Source organism: Oncorhynchus clarkii, chromosome 29 (assembly GCF_045791955.1).
Source record: "Oncorhynchus clarkii lewisi isolate Uvic-CL-2024 chromosome 29, UVic_Ocla_1.0, whole genome shotgun sequence".
Lineage (NCBI taxonomy): Eukaryota > Metazoa > Chordata > Actinopteri > Salmoniformes > Salmonidae > Oncorhynchus > Oncorhynchus clarkii.
The window spans coordinates 7,002,981-7,018,332 of NC_092175.1; the positions used below are offsets into that span (position 1 = coordinate 7,002,981).

A 15,352-nucleotide genomic window follows, 5' to 3' on the forward strand; every position below is an offset into this window, starting at 1 on the left:
CTGTCTGGAGGGAGAAAATGGCAGAAGTGGATGTTGTGTTTGAATCAGATGGTGTGTCGAGTGGAGATGAGAGTGAGAAGAATTGGATTACCGTGGCGAATGCAAGAGGAAATAAGAAATCCAAGCCTAGTTCTGATTCATTTTTTGTTCTGAGTAAGGGTTTTGTGTATCTATGGAACAGAAGGAGCGTACTCTGCGCTTCAAGAAGATATAGGATAGGAATGTGTCCTGTTATCTCTGGGGTGGTCATAGAAGTAAAAAGCAAAGGATATACACTACATGACCAACAGTATTTGGACACCTGCTCGTCGAATATCTCATTTCAAAATCATGGCCATTAATATGGAGTTGGTCTCCCCTTTGCTGCTATAACAGCCACCACTCTTCTGGAAAGGCTTTTCACTAGATGTTGGAACATTGCTGCAGGGACTTGCTTCCATTCAGCCACAAAAGCATTTGTGAGGTCGGGCACTGATGTTGGGCGATTAGGCCTGACTCGCTGTCGATGTTCCAATTTATACCAAAGGTGTTCGATGGGGTTGAGGTCAGGGCTCTGAGCAGGCCAGCCAAGTTCTTCCACCCCAATCAAGACAAACCATTTCTGTATGGACCTCGCTTTGTGCACGGGGGCAATGTCGTGTTGAACCCGGAAAAGGCCTTCCCTAAACAGTTGCCACAAAGTTGGAAGTACAGAATCCTATAGAACGTCATTGTATGCTGTAGTGTTAAGATTGCCCTTCACTGGAATTAAGGAGCCTGAACCATGAAAAACAGCCCCAGACCATTATTCCTCCTTCACCAAACTTTACAGTTGGCACTATGCATTCGGGCAGGTAGCATTTGTCTGGCATCCAAACCCAGATTCATCCGTCAGACTGCCCGATGGTGAAGCGTGATTCATCACTCCAGAGAACGCGTTTCAACAGCTCCAGAGTCCAATGGCGGCGTGTTCTACACCACTCCAGCCAATGCTTGGCATTGCGCATGATGATCTTGGGCTTGTATGCGGCAGCACGGTCAAGGAAACCCATTTCATGAAGCTCCCAACAAACCGTTATTGTGCTGACGTTGCTTCCAGGGGCAGTTTGGAACTTAAGTGTATTGAGCGTTGCAACAGAGGACAGATAGACACACACATATACATACAGTGGGGAGAACAAGTATTTGATACACTGCCGATTTTGCAGGTTTTCCTACTTACAAAGCATGTAGAGGTCTGTAATTTTTTATCATAGATACACTTCAACTGTGAGAGACGGAATCTTAAACAAAAATCCAGAAAATCACATTCTATGATTTTTAAGGAATTAATTTGCATTTTATTGCATGACATAAGTATTTGATACATCAGAAAAGCAGAACTTAATATTCGGTACAGAAACCTTTGTTTGCAATTACAGAGATCATACGTTTCCTGTAGTTCTTGACCAGGTTTGCACACACTGCAGCAGGGCTGTCGCTGGGCAATACGGACTTTCAGCTCCCTCCAAAGATTTTCTATTGGGTTCAGGTCTGGAGACTGGCTAGGCCACTCCAGGACCTTGAGATGCTTCTTACGGAGCCACTCCTTAGTTATCCTGGCTGTGTGTTTCGGGTTGTTGTCATGTTGGAAGACCCAGCCATGACCCATCTTCAATGCTCTTACTGAGGGAAGGAGGTTGTTGGCCAAGATCTTGCGATACATTGCCCCATCCATCCTCCCCTCAATACGGTGTAGTCGTCCTGTCCCCTTTGCAGAAAAGCATCCCCAAAGAATGATGTTTCCACCTCCATGCTTCACGGTTGTGATGGTGTTCTTGGAGTTGTACTCATCCTTCTTCTTCCTCCAAACACGGCGAGTGCAGTTTAGACCACAAAGCTATATTTTTGTCTCATCAGACCACATGACCTTCTCCCATTCCTCCTCTGGATCATCCAGATGGTCATTGGCAAACATCAGACGGGCCTAGACATGCGCTGGCTTGAGCAGGGGGACCTTGCGTGCGCTGCAGGATTTTATAATCCATGACGTCGTAGTGTGTTACTAATGGTTTTCTTTGAGACTGTGGTCCCAGCTCTCTTCAGGTCATTGACCAGGTCCTGCCGTGTAGTTCTGGGCTGATCCCTCACCTTCCTCATGATCATTGATGCCCCACAAGGTGAGATCTTGCATGAAGCCCCAGACCGAGGGTGATTGACCGTCATCTTGAACTTCTTCCATTTCCTAATAATTGCGCCAACAGTTGTTGCCTTCTCACCAAGCTGCTTGCCTATTGTCCTGTAGCCCATCCCAGCCTTGTGCAGGTCTAGAATTTAACCCTGATGTCCTTACACAGCTCTCTGGTCTTAGCCATTATGGAGAGGTTGGAGTCTGTTTGATTGAGTGTGTGAACAGGTGTCTTTTATACAGGTAACGAGTTAATACAGGTGCAGTTAATAAAGGTAATGTGTGGAGAACAGGGGGGCTTCTTAGAGAAAAACTAACAGGTCTGTGATAGCCGGAATTCTTACTGGTTGGTAGGTGATCAAATACTTATGTCATGCAATAAAATGCAAATTAATTACTTAAAAATCATACAATGTGATTTTCTGGATTTTTGTTTTAGATTCCGTCTCTCACAGTTGAAGTGTACCTATGATAAAAAATTACAGACCTCTACATGCTTTGTAAGTAGGAAAACCTGCAAAATCGGCAGTGTGTTAAATACTTGTTCTCCCACTGTACATATATACACTGCTCAAAAAAATAAAGGGAACACTTAAACACAATGTAACTCCAAGTCAATCACTCTTCTGTGAAATCAAACTGTCCACTTAGGAAGCAACACTGATTGACAATAAATGTCACATGCTGTTGTGCAAATGGAATAGACAACAGGTGGAAATTATAGGCAATTAGCAAGACACCCCCAATAAAGGAGTGGTTCTGCAGGTGGTGACCACAGACCACTTCTCAGTTCCTATGCTTCCTGGCTGAAGTTTTGGTCACTTTTGAATGCTGGCGGTGCTTTCACTCTAGTGGTAGCATGAGACGGAGTCTACAACCCACACAAGTGGCTCAGGTAGTGCAGCTCATCCAGGATGGCACATCAATGCAAGATGTGGCAAGAAGGTTTGCTGTGTCTGTCAGCGTAGTGTCCAGAGCATGGAGGCGCTACCAGGAGACAGGCCAGTACATCAGGAGACGTGGAGGAGGCCGTAGGAGGGCAACAACCCAGCAGCAGGACCGCTACCTCCGCCTTTGTGAAAGGAGGAGCAGGAGGAGCACTGCAGAGCCCTGCAACATCCTCCAGCATGACCGGTTTGGCGGTGGGTCAGTCATGGTGTGGGGTGGCATTTCTTTGGGGGGGCCGCACAGCCCTCCATGTGCTCGCCAGAGGTAGCCTGACTGCCATTAGGTACCGAGATGAGATCCTCAGACCCCTTGTGAGACCATATGCTGGTGCGGTTGGCCCTGGGTTCCTCCTAATGCAAAACAATGCTAGACCTCATGTGGCTGGAGTGTGTCAGCAGTTCCTGCAAGAGGAAGGCATTGATGCTATGGACTGGCCCGCCCGTTCCCCAGACCTGAATCCAATTGAGCACATCTGGGACATCATGTCTCGCTCCATCCACCAACACCACGTTGCACCACAGACTGTCCAGGAGTTGGTGGATGCTTTAGTCCAGGTCTGGGAGGAGATCCCTCAGGAGACCATCCGCCACCTCATCAGGAGCATGCCCAGGTGTTGTAGGAAGGTCATACAGGCACGTGGAGGCCACACACACTGCTGAGCCTCATTTTGACTTGTTTTAAGGACATTACATCAAAGTTGGATCAGCCTGGAGTGTGGTTTTCCACTTTAATTTTGAGTGTGACTCCAAATCCAGACCTCCATGGATTGATAAATTTGATTTCCATTGATAATTTGTGTGATTTTGTTGTCAGCACATTCAACTATGTAAAGAAAAAAGTATTTAATAAGAATATATTTTATTCATTCAGATCTAGGATGTGTTATGTGTTGTTTCCTTTATTTTGTTGAGCAGTGTATATATTTTTTTACATTTGGTTTCCATGTGTTTGATGCCATTTCATTTGCTCCCCTCAGCAGTATCCACTGATGTAGACGGGAGGGGTATCGATTGCCAGCTGGGCCTAAATGCTGCAATTGTGAAGTGTCCTGTTAGGCTGAAGGAGACGGAGGTGGTAAGAATAAGGGCCGTCCAGCATGTCTCTTCTGCGGAGGCGGTGAGAAGAGTGGAAGAAAGGAGTGAAGTTGAATAAATAAATGGTAGGAGGAGTAGAGACACCAGATAATATTTCTTGTCAACAGAGGGATCCTGACATGTTGCATGTGAAGAAAGTGGACTTTGTATTAGAGGCCGACCGATAATCGGCATGGCCGATTTAATTCGGGCTGATTTCAAGTTTTCATACCAAATCGGTAATCGGCATTTTTGGACGCCGATTACATTGCATTCCACAAGAAAACTGCGTGGCAGGCTGACCACCTGTTACGCGAGTGCAAGTTGCTAGCTAGCATTAAACTTACCTTATAAAAAACAATCAATCTTCACAATCACTAGTTAACTACACATGGTTGATGATATTACTAGGTTAACTAACTTGTTCTGCATTGCATATAATAAATGCGGTGCCTGTTAATTTATCATCGAATCACAGCCTACTTCGCCAAACGGGATGATTTCACAAAAGCGCATTCGCGAAAAAAGCACAACCGTTGCACAAAATGTACCTAACCATAAACATCAATGCCTTTCTTCAAAATCAATACACAGAAGTATATTTTTTTAAACCTGCATATTTAGTTAAAAGAAATTAACGTTAGCAGGCAATATTAACTAGAGAAATTGTCTCACTTCTCTTGCGTTCATCGCAGAGTCAGGATATATGCAACAGTTTGGGCCCCCTGGCTCGTTGCGAACTAATTTGCCAGAATTTTACATAATTATGACTTAACATTGAAGGTTGTACAATGTAACAGCAATATTTAGACTGATGGGTGCCACCCGTTAGATAAAATACGGAACGGTTCCGTATTTCACTGAAAGAATAACGGTTTGTTTTCGAAATGATAGTTTCCGGATTTTACCATATTAATGAACAACGGCTGGTATCTGTGTTTATTATATTATAATTAAGTCTATGATTGTCACGCCCTGGCCTTAGTTATCTGTGTCTTCTTTATTATTTTGGTTAGGCCAGGGTGTGACATGGGTGATTTATTGTGTTTCGTCTTGTCTAGGGGTTTTATTAGATTAATGGGGTAAGTGTTCAGTTTAGTTGTCTAGGTAAGTCTATGGTTGCCTAGAGTGGTTCTCAATTAGAGGCAGCTGTTTATCGTTGTCTCTGATTGGGAACCATATTTAGGCAGCCATATTCTTTGGGTATTTTGTTCCTGTCGCTGTGTTTTGCACCTATTAGGACTGTTTTGGTTTTTCCACGTTTTCTTATTTTGTATAGTGTTCACGGTTTCATCTTTCATTAAAGATGTTTATAAATAACCACGCTGCATTTTGGGCCTCCTCACCTTCCCAGGAAGAAAATCGTTACAATGATTTGATAGAGCAGTCGGACTGAGCGGTGGTAGGCGGTAGAAGGCTTGCTTTACAGCGCTGTTTATGACTTCAAGCCTATCAACTCCCGAGATTAGTAATGCCAGCCTAAATTGCCTATTAGAACATCCAATAGTCAAAGGTATATGAAATACAGATGGTATAGAGAGAAATAGTCGACGCGTCATAGTTCCTATAATTACAACCTAAAACTTCTTAACTTGGAATATTGAAGAACTGGGAATATTGAACCACCAACTTTCATATGTTCTCATGTTCTGAGCAAGGAACTTAAATGTTAGCTTTTTTACATGGCACATATTGCACTTTTACTTTCTTCTCCAACACTTTGTTTTTGCATTATTTAAACCAAATTGAGCATGTTTCATTATTTATTTCAGACTAAATAGATTTTATGTATGTATTATATTAAGTTAAAATAAGTGTTCATTCAGTATTGTTGTAGTTGTCATTATTATAAAAATAAAAAAAATGTTTAAGTAAAAATAATAATTTGGCCGATTTAATCTGTATCGGCTTTTTTTGGTCCTCCAATAATCAGTATCAGTGTTGAAAAATCATAAATCGGTCGACCCCTACTTTGTAGCGTTTATTGCATTGGTTATCAACCGCACAGAGCAAACAGAGAAAATAGGCATTGTGAGTAAGGCTGGGCGTTTTGGGGGATTTTGCAGCAGATGCAGGCACGAGCCTGTTTAGGGATCAAATCTAAATTTGTTGGTCACATACATATGTTTAGCAGATGTTATTGCGTGTGTAGCGAAATGCTTGTTTCTAGCTCCGACAGTGCAGTAATATCTAACAAGTAATATCCAACAATTTCACAACATATACCAAATACATACAAATCTAAAAGGAATGGAATTTAGAATGTATGAATATATGGACGAGCAATGTCAGAGCAGCATAGACTAAGATACAGTAAAATAGAATACAGTGGGGCAAAAAAGTATTTAGTCAGCCACCCATTGTGCAAGTTCTCCCACTTAAAAAGATGAGAGAAGACTGTAATTTTCATCATAGGTACACTTAAACTATGACAGACAAAATGAGAAGAAAAAAAATCCAGAAAAATCACATTGTAGGATTTTTAATGAATTTATTTGCAAATTATGGTGGAAAATAAGTATTTGGTCAATAACAAAAGTTTATCTCAATACTTTGTTATATACCCTTTGTTGGCAATGATAGAGGTCAAACGTTTTCTGTAAGTCTTCACAAGGTTTTCACACACTGTTGCTGGTATTTTGGCCCATTCCTCCATGCAGATCTCCTCTAGAGCAGTGATGTTTTGGGGCTGTTGCTGGGCAACACGGACTTTCAACTCCCTCCAAATATTTCCTATGGGGTTGAGATCTGGAGACTGGCTAGGCCACTCCAGGACTTTGAAATGCTTCTTACGAAGCCACTCCTTCGTTGCCCGGGCGGTGTGTTCGGGATCATTGTCATGCTGAAAGACCCAGCCACGTTTCATCTTCAATGCCCTTGCTGATGGTAGGCTTTGTTACTTTGGTCCCAGCTCTCTGCAGGTCATTCACTAGGTGCCCCCGTGTGGTTCTGGAATTTTTGCTCACCGTTCTTGTGATCATTTTGACCCCACGGGGTGAGATCTTGCGTGGAGCCCCAGATCGAGGGAGATTATCAGTGGTCTTGTATGTCTTCCATTTCCTAATAATTGCTCCCACAGTTGATTTCTTCAAACCAAGCTGCTTACCTATTGCAGATTCAGTCTTCCCAGCCTGGTGCAGGTCTACAATTTTGTTTCTGGTGTCCTTTGACAGCTCTTTGGTCTTGGCCATAGTGGAGTTTGGAGTGTGACTGTGAGGTTGTGGACAGGTGTCTTTTATACTGATAACAAGTTCAAACAGGTGGCATTAATCCAGGTAACGAGTGGACAGAGGAGCCTCTTAAAGAAGAAGTTACAGGTCTGTGAGAGCCAAAAATCTTGCTTGTTTGTAGGTGACCAAATACTTATTTTCCACCATAATTTGCAAATAAATTCATTAAAAATCATACAATGTGATTTTCTGGATTTTTTTCTTTCATTTTGTCTGTCATAGTTTAAGTGTACCAATGATGAAAATTACAGGCCTCATCTTTTTAAGTGGGAGAACTTGCACAATTGGTGGCTGACTAAATACTTTTTTGCCCCACTGTATTCTATTTTACTGTATCTTAGTCTATGCTGCTCTGACATTGCTCGTCCATATATATATATATATTCATATATTATAAATTTGCCCCACTGTACATATGAGATGAGTATTTATTAAGTCTGATGGCCTTGAGATAGAAGCTGTTTTTCAGACTCTCGGTCCCAGCTTTGATGCTCCTGTACTGACCTCGCCTTCTGGATGATAGTGGGGTGAACAGGCAGTGTCTCAGGTGGTTGTTGTCCTTGATAATCTTTTTGGCCTTCCTGTGACATCAGGTGCAGTAGGTGTCCTGGAGGGCAGGTAGTTTGCCCACGGTGATGCGTTGGGCAGTTCGCACCACCCTCTGGAGAGCCCTGTGGTTGCGGGCAGTACAGTTGCCGTACCAGGTGGTGGTACAGCCCGACAGGATGCTCGCGATTGTGCATCTGTAAAAGTTTGAGGGTTTTAGGTGACAAGCCAAATTTCTTCAGCCTCCTTCACAACACTGTCTGTGAGGGTGGACCATTTCAGATTGTCAGTGATGTGTAAGCCTAGGAACTTGAAGCTTTCCAACTTCTCCACTGCGGTCCCGTCAATGTGGATTGGAAGGTGTCCTTCTGCTGTTTCCTGAAGTCCACGATCATCTCCTTTGTTTTGTTGACGTTGAGTGAGAAGTTGTTTTCCTGGCACCACACTCAGAGAGCCCTCACCTCCTCCCTGTAGGCTATCTCATCATCGTTGGTAATCAAGCCTACTACTGTTGTGTCATCTGCAAACTTGATGATTGAGTTGGAGGCGTGCGTGGCCACGCAGTCATGGGTGAACGGGGAGTACATGAGGGGGCTGAGCACGCACCCTTGTGGGGCCCCAGTGTTGAGGATCAACGACGTGGAGGTGTTGTTTCCTAGTCCAGGACCCAGCATTCTTACATAGGTATTCCTCTTGTCCAGATGGGATAGGGCAGTGTGCAGTGCAATGGCAATTGCATCATCTATGGATCTATTGGTGCAGTAAGAAAATTGAAGTGGGTCTAGGGTGACTAGTTTGACTAGTTTCTCAAAGCATTTCATGATGACAGAAGTAAGCTACCTTTGCTTTCTTGAGTACAGGAACAATGGTGGCCATCTTGAAGCATGTGGGGACAGCAGACTGGGATAGAAAGAGATTGAATATGTCCGTAAACACACCAGCCAGCTGGCCTGCGTATGCTCTGAGGACGCGGTTTGGAATGCTGTCTGGGCCGGCAGCCTAGCGAGGTTTAACACGCTTAAATTTCTTACTCACATCGGCCACGGAGAAGGAGAGCCCACAGTCCTTGGTAGCGGGCTTCAGCGGTGGCACTGTTTTATCCTCAAAGCAGGTGAAGAAGGTGTTTAGCTTGTCCGGAAGCAAGACGTCGGTGTGTCCTCGACATAGCTGGTTTGTCTTTTGTAGTCCGGAATTGTCTGTAGACCCTGCCACATACGTCTCGTGTCTGAGCCGGTGAATTACAACTCCACTTTGTCCCTAATTCTGACGTTTTGCCTGTTTGATTGCCTTGCGGAGTGAATAACTACACCGTTTGTATTCTGCCATATTCCCAGTCACCTTGCCATGGTTAAATGCGGTGGTTCGCGCTTTCAGTTTTACGTGAATACTGACATCTATCCACGGTTTCTGGTTAGGGTGTTTTAATAGTCACAGTGGGTACAATATCTCCTATACACCTCCTGATAAACTCAGTCACCGTATCAGTATATTTGTCAATGTTAGGCTACCCAGAACATTTCCCAGTCTACGTGATCAAAGCAATCTTGAATCATGGATTCTGAATGGTCAGACCGGCTTTGAATAGTCCTTAGCACAGGTACTTCCTGTTTGAGTTTCTGCCTATAGGAAGGTCAGATTTGTCAAAGGGAGGGCATGGGAGGGCCTTGTAGGCATCCCGGAAGTTGGAGTAGCAGTGGTCGAGTGTTTTAGCAGCGCGAGTACTACAGTCAATGTGTTGATATAACTTTTTTTCTAATTTGAACTGTGACTGAAGGAGTGGGATGTTTTATTTTTATATGATGTCGGGTTCCCCCCCTTCTCTTCCCGCAATATCCCGTACAGCGAGGGGCGGCAACACACCAATAAGTGTAGTCTGCCATAAAAACCTTAAAGAAGAAGATGAAGGCTAGCTATGATACCACAGATGAAAGGGGAATGATATTGTAGCTAGCTGAATACATCAAGCTAACATGTAAAGTGGTGTAGCATGTCAGAGGAAGATGTGCAAGTTAACTAGCTACCTTGTTAACAACAGCCAACTGTAGCCGCAAATAGCAAAACGTATCGGTAAGTGTTCAGCAACGTACACAGCTGGTTGCATAGTAACAGTGTCAGCGTCACCGGCTTGAATCTATTCTGTAGTTACAGTCCCTTTAATAGCATATACATTACTTCCAAACTACAGAAAGTCTTTTTTTTTTGCTGTTGATTGACTTATATTTTATTTCATTCACAGGCTATGTAAAAAAACCTGGTGGATTTGTTCAGCAGGGTTGTGGGAATCCCCTTACCATATCATAGCCATTACAGAAGGATGAGGCAGTGGCCAGTCACCAGTCCCGCTTCAGGGTAATGGAGGACACTTGAATCAGGTTGATCCCATTTGACCTGGTCAATGGTCAAAATACCATCTGTCCTGGAATTCACCAAACCACCATTTATAATGTAATCAGTGCTGTGTGTATTTTGTATGTTGTAAAGAGGTGCCCCCTTCCACTGCATCAATGGATTACTGCTGGTCCCAGGGAGTAATGCCAACCAGTCAGTGCCATGCTGGCACGTGCCCCTTGTGAATTAGCTGTGAATCAGGATCGCTGATTGGCTACATTCAACATTGTATTCACTGTTGGCTTCCATGATTGTATGGTGACAGTCTCTCTCTCTCTCCCTCAGTGATATAGGAGCTCAAGCTGAAGGGGCTCCTTCATAAGCAGTATCTGAGCTAACCACTCGCCAAGACAACGCCAAACGTCTACCATCAGCCTGGTACAGTTGAAACCGGGATTCATCCATGAAGAGCACACTTCTCCAGCGTGCCAGTATTCATTGAAGGTGAGCAATTTCCCACTGAAGTCAGTTACAAGCCGAAATGCAGTCAGGTCAAGACCCTGGCGAGAACGACGAACACGCAGACGAGCTTCCCTAAGACGGAATCGGACAGTTTGTGCAAAAATTCTTTGGTTGTTTAAACCCACCGTTTCATCAGCTGTCCGGTCTCAGATGATCCCGCAGGTGAAGAAGCTGGATGTGGAGGTCCTGGGCTGGCGTGGTTACACAGTCTGTAGTTGTGAGACCGGTTAGACATACAGCCAAATGCTCTATAACGCTGTTGGAGGTGGCTTATGGTAGAGAAATTAACATAAAATTAACTGGAAACAACTCTGGTGGACATACCTGCTGTTAGCATGCCAATTGCACGCTTCCTCAAAACTTGAGCTATCTGTGGTATTGTGTTGTGTGACAAAACGGTACATTTTAAAGTGGCCTTTTATTGTCTCCAGCACAAGGTGCACCTGTGTAATGATCATGCTGTTCAATCAGCTTCTTAATATGCCACACCTGTCAGGTGGATGGATTATCTTGGCAAAGGAGAAATGCTCACTAATAGGGATGTAAACAAATTTGTGCACAAGATTTTATTTCAGCTCATGAAACATTTTACAACACTTTACATATTGCGTTTATATTTTTGTTCAGTGTATATTATTATGGGGTATTGCGTGTAGGTGGGTGAGAGAAAAAAATAGAAGTTAATAAATGTTTAACTGCATTTTTTGGGGAATAAGTCAAGACGTATGAATACATTCTCAAGGCATAATTATGAGATCCATTTAGGATCAAGAGTCCAATGTGCACTTTCTAGCGTAACCTTATATACTTTAGTCAATCAAAATAGCCTCCAACACTCTACTCAGCAAATTGGATGTAGTCTATCACAGTGCCATCCATTTTGTCACCAAAGCCCCATATACTACCCACCACTGCGACCTGTATGCTCTCATTGGCTGGCTCTCACTTCATACTTGTCTCCAAACTCACTGGCTCCAAGTGATCTATAAGTCTTTGCTAGGTAAAGCCCTGCCTTATCTCAGCTCACTGGTCACCATAGCAGCACCCACCCGTAGCACGCACTCCAGCAGGTATATTTCACTGATCATCCCCAAAGCAAACTCCTCCTTTGGCTGCCTTTCCTTCCAGTTCTCTGCTGCCAATGACTGGAACGAATTGCAAAAATCACTGAAGCGGGAGTCTTATATCTCCCCCACTAACTTTAAGCATAAGCTGTCAGAGCAGCTTACCAATCATTGCACCTGTACACAGCCCATCTGTAAATAGCCCACCCAACTACCTCATCCCCATATTGTTTAGCTCCTTTGCACCCCAGTATCTCTACTTGCACATTCATCTTCTGCAAATCTATCACTCTAGTGTTTAATTGCTCAACTGTAATTATTTCGCCACTATGGCCTATTTATTGCCTTTACCACCCTAATCTTACTACATTTGCACACACTGTATATAGATATTTCTATCGTTTTATTGGCTTTACGTAATCACACATTGTTTGTGTGCAAGTGAGAGCGAGGGAGCAAGAGAGTTTGTGGTGACAATGTTTTGTTGATGCGAGTTGGTGCCTGTTTGATGACATCTGGTTGACATCAGATTGAATTATTAAATTAAATACAATTTGGGATTGGTACACCCATTTTTGGACTTAATTTAATATATAGCTATTGATTCTTGAAGAATGCAACTTAAAAAAAATGGCTCATGAGCAATGGTCTTACCCCATCAGAAAGTATATGTTTGTTTTAGTACATTGTTTGTAATGACTGACTATCTCATAACTCGGGGTCTGAATTGTTTTGGGGATGGGGGAAACAAGCTTCCATATTCATATTTCTGTTTGACTTGAAATAAAACCCATTACCTCTGCCACATTTTTTTTTCATGATATTAAATGGTTTAACAATCTCTAATAAATACTTTTTCATTTGCCTGCCAAATCGATATGCTCCTATGAACTTCATATGTTGGGTCCTTTTACATGTAAATTACCTAAAGCTCAGGCCATGGGCTGATGGTGAGGCTATCAACGCAAGGCAACCCAACTTCAGGTAAATCATGTCGCCAAACAGCGTATTGTTTCTGTCAACCTTCTACCCCCACGTATCTATCTCGAAACAAACCAGGCTTCCTAGAAATCATAACACACCCATGAATACAATTATTGTAGCACAGACTAAATGGCACTACATTGCGCGATACGTACCCCATTTTGCTTGGTTGTTAAATCGAAGGGAAGGGATTCAGTCCGTGGGCGCAGAGCTCCAAAAGGCGGAGTGAACAATCTAGGTAATGTGTTTTTTTCCCTCTCCAATAAGCAGCTCTTCACAGCGCTGTTGACGTCTGTGGCTTGACAGGAGATTCGAGACAGTCAGTGTGGTTCCCTTCACGCCGACATGTCTTGCTAGTCTGTTCTACGCTATGGGGTGTTGGTTCAAAGTTCACCCAAGCAAACGTGTCGGTGGATTCATGACGACCGAAAACATCGATGTTGACGTTAGCGAAATTAAACGCACTCTTCAATCATGCTCAATGGGAAGCTAAAGCACGGAGGATATAGCAGCTAAGCTAACGTTGGCTACCGAGGCGCGCATACGTGACTGACGGTTCTTAATTCCAAAGTAGCGCGAGCTCCTTTTACACTTAAAAAGGCAGGGAAAATAGGGACCGCTTGCATTGATATTGGCAGCACACCATCTTCTCGTCTGCGGAAAAAAATGCTTAAAACATCCACTTGGTTCTAGACGGATTTGGGTATTACTATTACAGCTCCGCACGGCGCTCCTCTCCGTTGACTTGCATTTCGCTACTCTCCAAAGAAGACACCGCTCTCAAAATGTGACCAGCTGCGTGCACCGCAGTTATCCTCGGGCGAGAAAAATGCTTAACATTCATTCTTGCTTCTCACTTTGAAAGGCCCGACTGTTCAACGTTCCGAAATGTAACGTTACTCGTTGCTCAATCCCTGGCGTCGTAAGTGCCATCAAAATTCCTCTAGCAGCTATCCTACTACAGTTTATCAAAACGCATACATCTGCAGCAATAATAAACTCATTTTAGCTACAGGGAAAAATATAAATTTTTATTTCGAATAGGTTTCATCTCCCATCTGTTTTCGCGGAAAGACTTGGTACATTCTCATGGCTCCATCGTCTCCTCTAGTCAGACCAAACCAGCTACCGGCATCTTCAACGCCTGGTCAAATAAGGCCGACTATGAAATGCTATGCTGAATTAAGTTCAAATAAGAAAAATAGCCAATTCGTTGATTTTATTCATCAGACAGGGATTTTAAATGTCAAATCACGGCCAATCTTTGCTCCATCGAACGCCTCCCTTTTTCTCAAGCCGTCTGTCTGTGTAGTGTCTGATCTCTCCAATCATCCCATTCATCACCTCTCTCAACCCATCCTCTCGTTCTGTTCACTGAAAGCATGAAATTGGCCCTACGTGATCACGCCGCCTCTCCGCACAACGTCACCGTATCCTTAGAAATCTGACGCAATAAAATAGTTCCGTCATTTCCGCTTAGCGACTGAGGAAAAATTCGTATTTTACCTCATTGGTAGCAACCTGCAGTTTATTATGGGCCGTATAATAAACCTGCAATAAACATGTAATGCAATATTACGTTGAAATTTTTCATTGCGGTATGTTTTGTGACCATGGATTGGATGATAATTCGGACCTACATTATATGTATATGACCTTTCCAAAGCATCCACTAATTCAGCACACTGCACAGATCTCTTAGATTAAGTATTAGAATTCTACAGATTTATGGATAGCCACTATATTACTATACAACTTTTTTTGTTTTCGTAATAGGACATATTTAGTTACCCTATATACATTAAAAGCATACACAGAATGATAATCGATGCAGTGTACACATCACTGACTTGTTCCAGTTAGATTATTGTGCAATGGATGGTGGACACCTTGTGGGCATTGGATGTCAGTGGCAAATGTGGCCACTGCAGTGTGACTATTTACTGTTATTGAACTCCGGTTCCCACCCCCTCAGCTTGTTTTCTTTTCAACCAGACAACAGTGGCATATTGGCCTTTAGTTTTTGACCCGTGTTAAGGGCTTGTTGTATGCTTGCCATTCCCTCTTTGGCACCAAGAGGATGCTTGCATGCAATATGGCGTGTCTGTTATCAGATGTGTTATCAGATTACTAAATCTAATTATCAAACACTGTTACCGGACCTGGCTGTTATCAAATTGTTCTGGGCTGTTCATTGCTTCAAATAAATCACAGATTTTGAGGGTGCCCTTGTGCTAAGGGAATTTCACTGAAACATAACATTCTCCTGCCCTGTCCCTTAAATCCTCACCTCACATCTGATTTACCACCTGAGAAGAGAGTGAGCAGGGAACATGGCTATATACAGGTAATTGGCAAAATATTGGAAACACTTCTGTAAATGACGAAGACAAAGTATATTGAAAGCAGGTGCTTCCACACAGGTGTGGTTAATTAAGAAATGAACATCCCATCATGCTTAGGGTCATATATAAAATGCTGGGCAGGCCATTATTTTGGGATTCAATAGGA

The 15,352-nt window shown here is 43.2% G+C and overlaps 1 protein-coding gene across 2 annotated transcripts in view; it reads right to left on the reverse strand.

The window, feature by feature from the left end:
* The window catches only part of LOC139388776 (homer protein homolog 1-like), a 73,480-nt gene extending 59,821 nt beyond the window's left edge, over positions 1–13,659 (reverse strand). For both annotated transcript variants that reach the window (XM_071135692.1, XM_071135691.1), the window contains exon 1: positions 12,997–13,659. In XM_071135692.1, the coding sequence (XP_070991793.1) occupies positions 12,997–13,001 (5 nt within the window). In that variant the 5' untranslated portion in view covers positions 13,002–13,659. The remainder of the gene's footprint in view (positions 1–12,996) is intronic.
* Between the last annotated feature and the right edge of the window lie 1,693 nt (positions 13,660–15,352).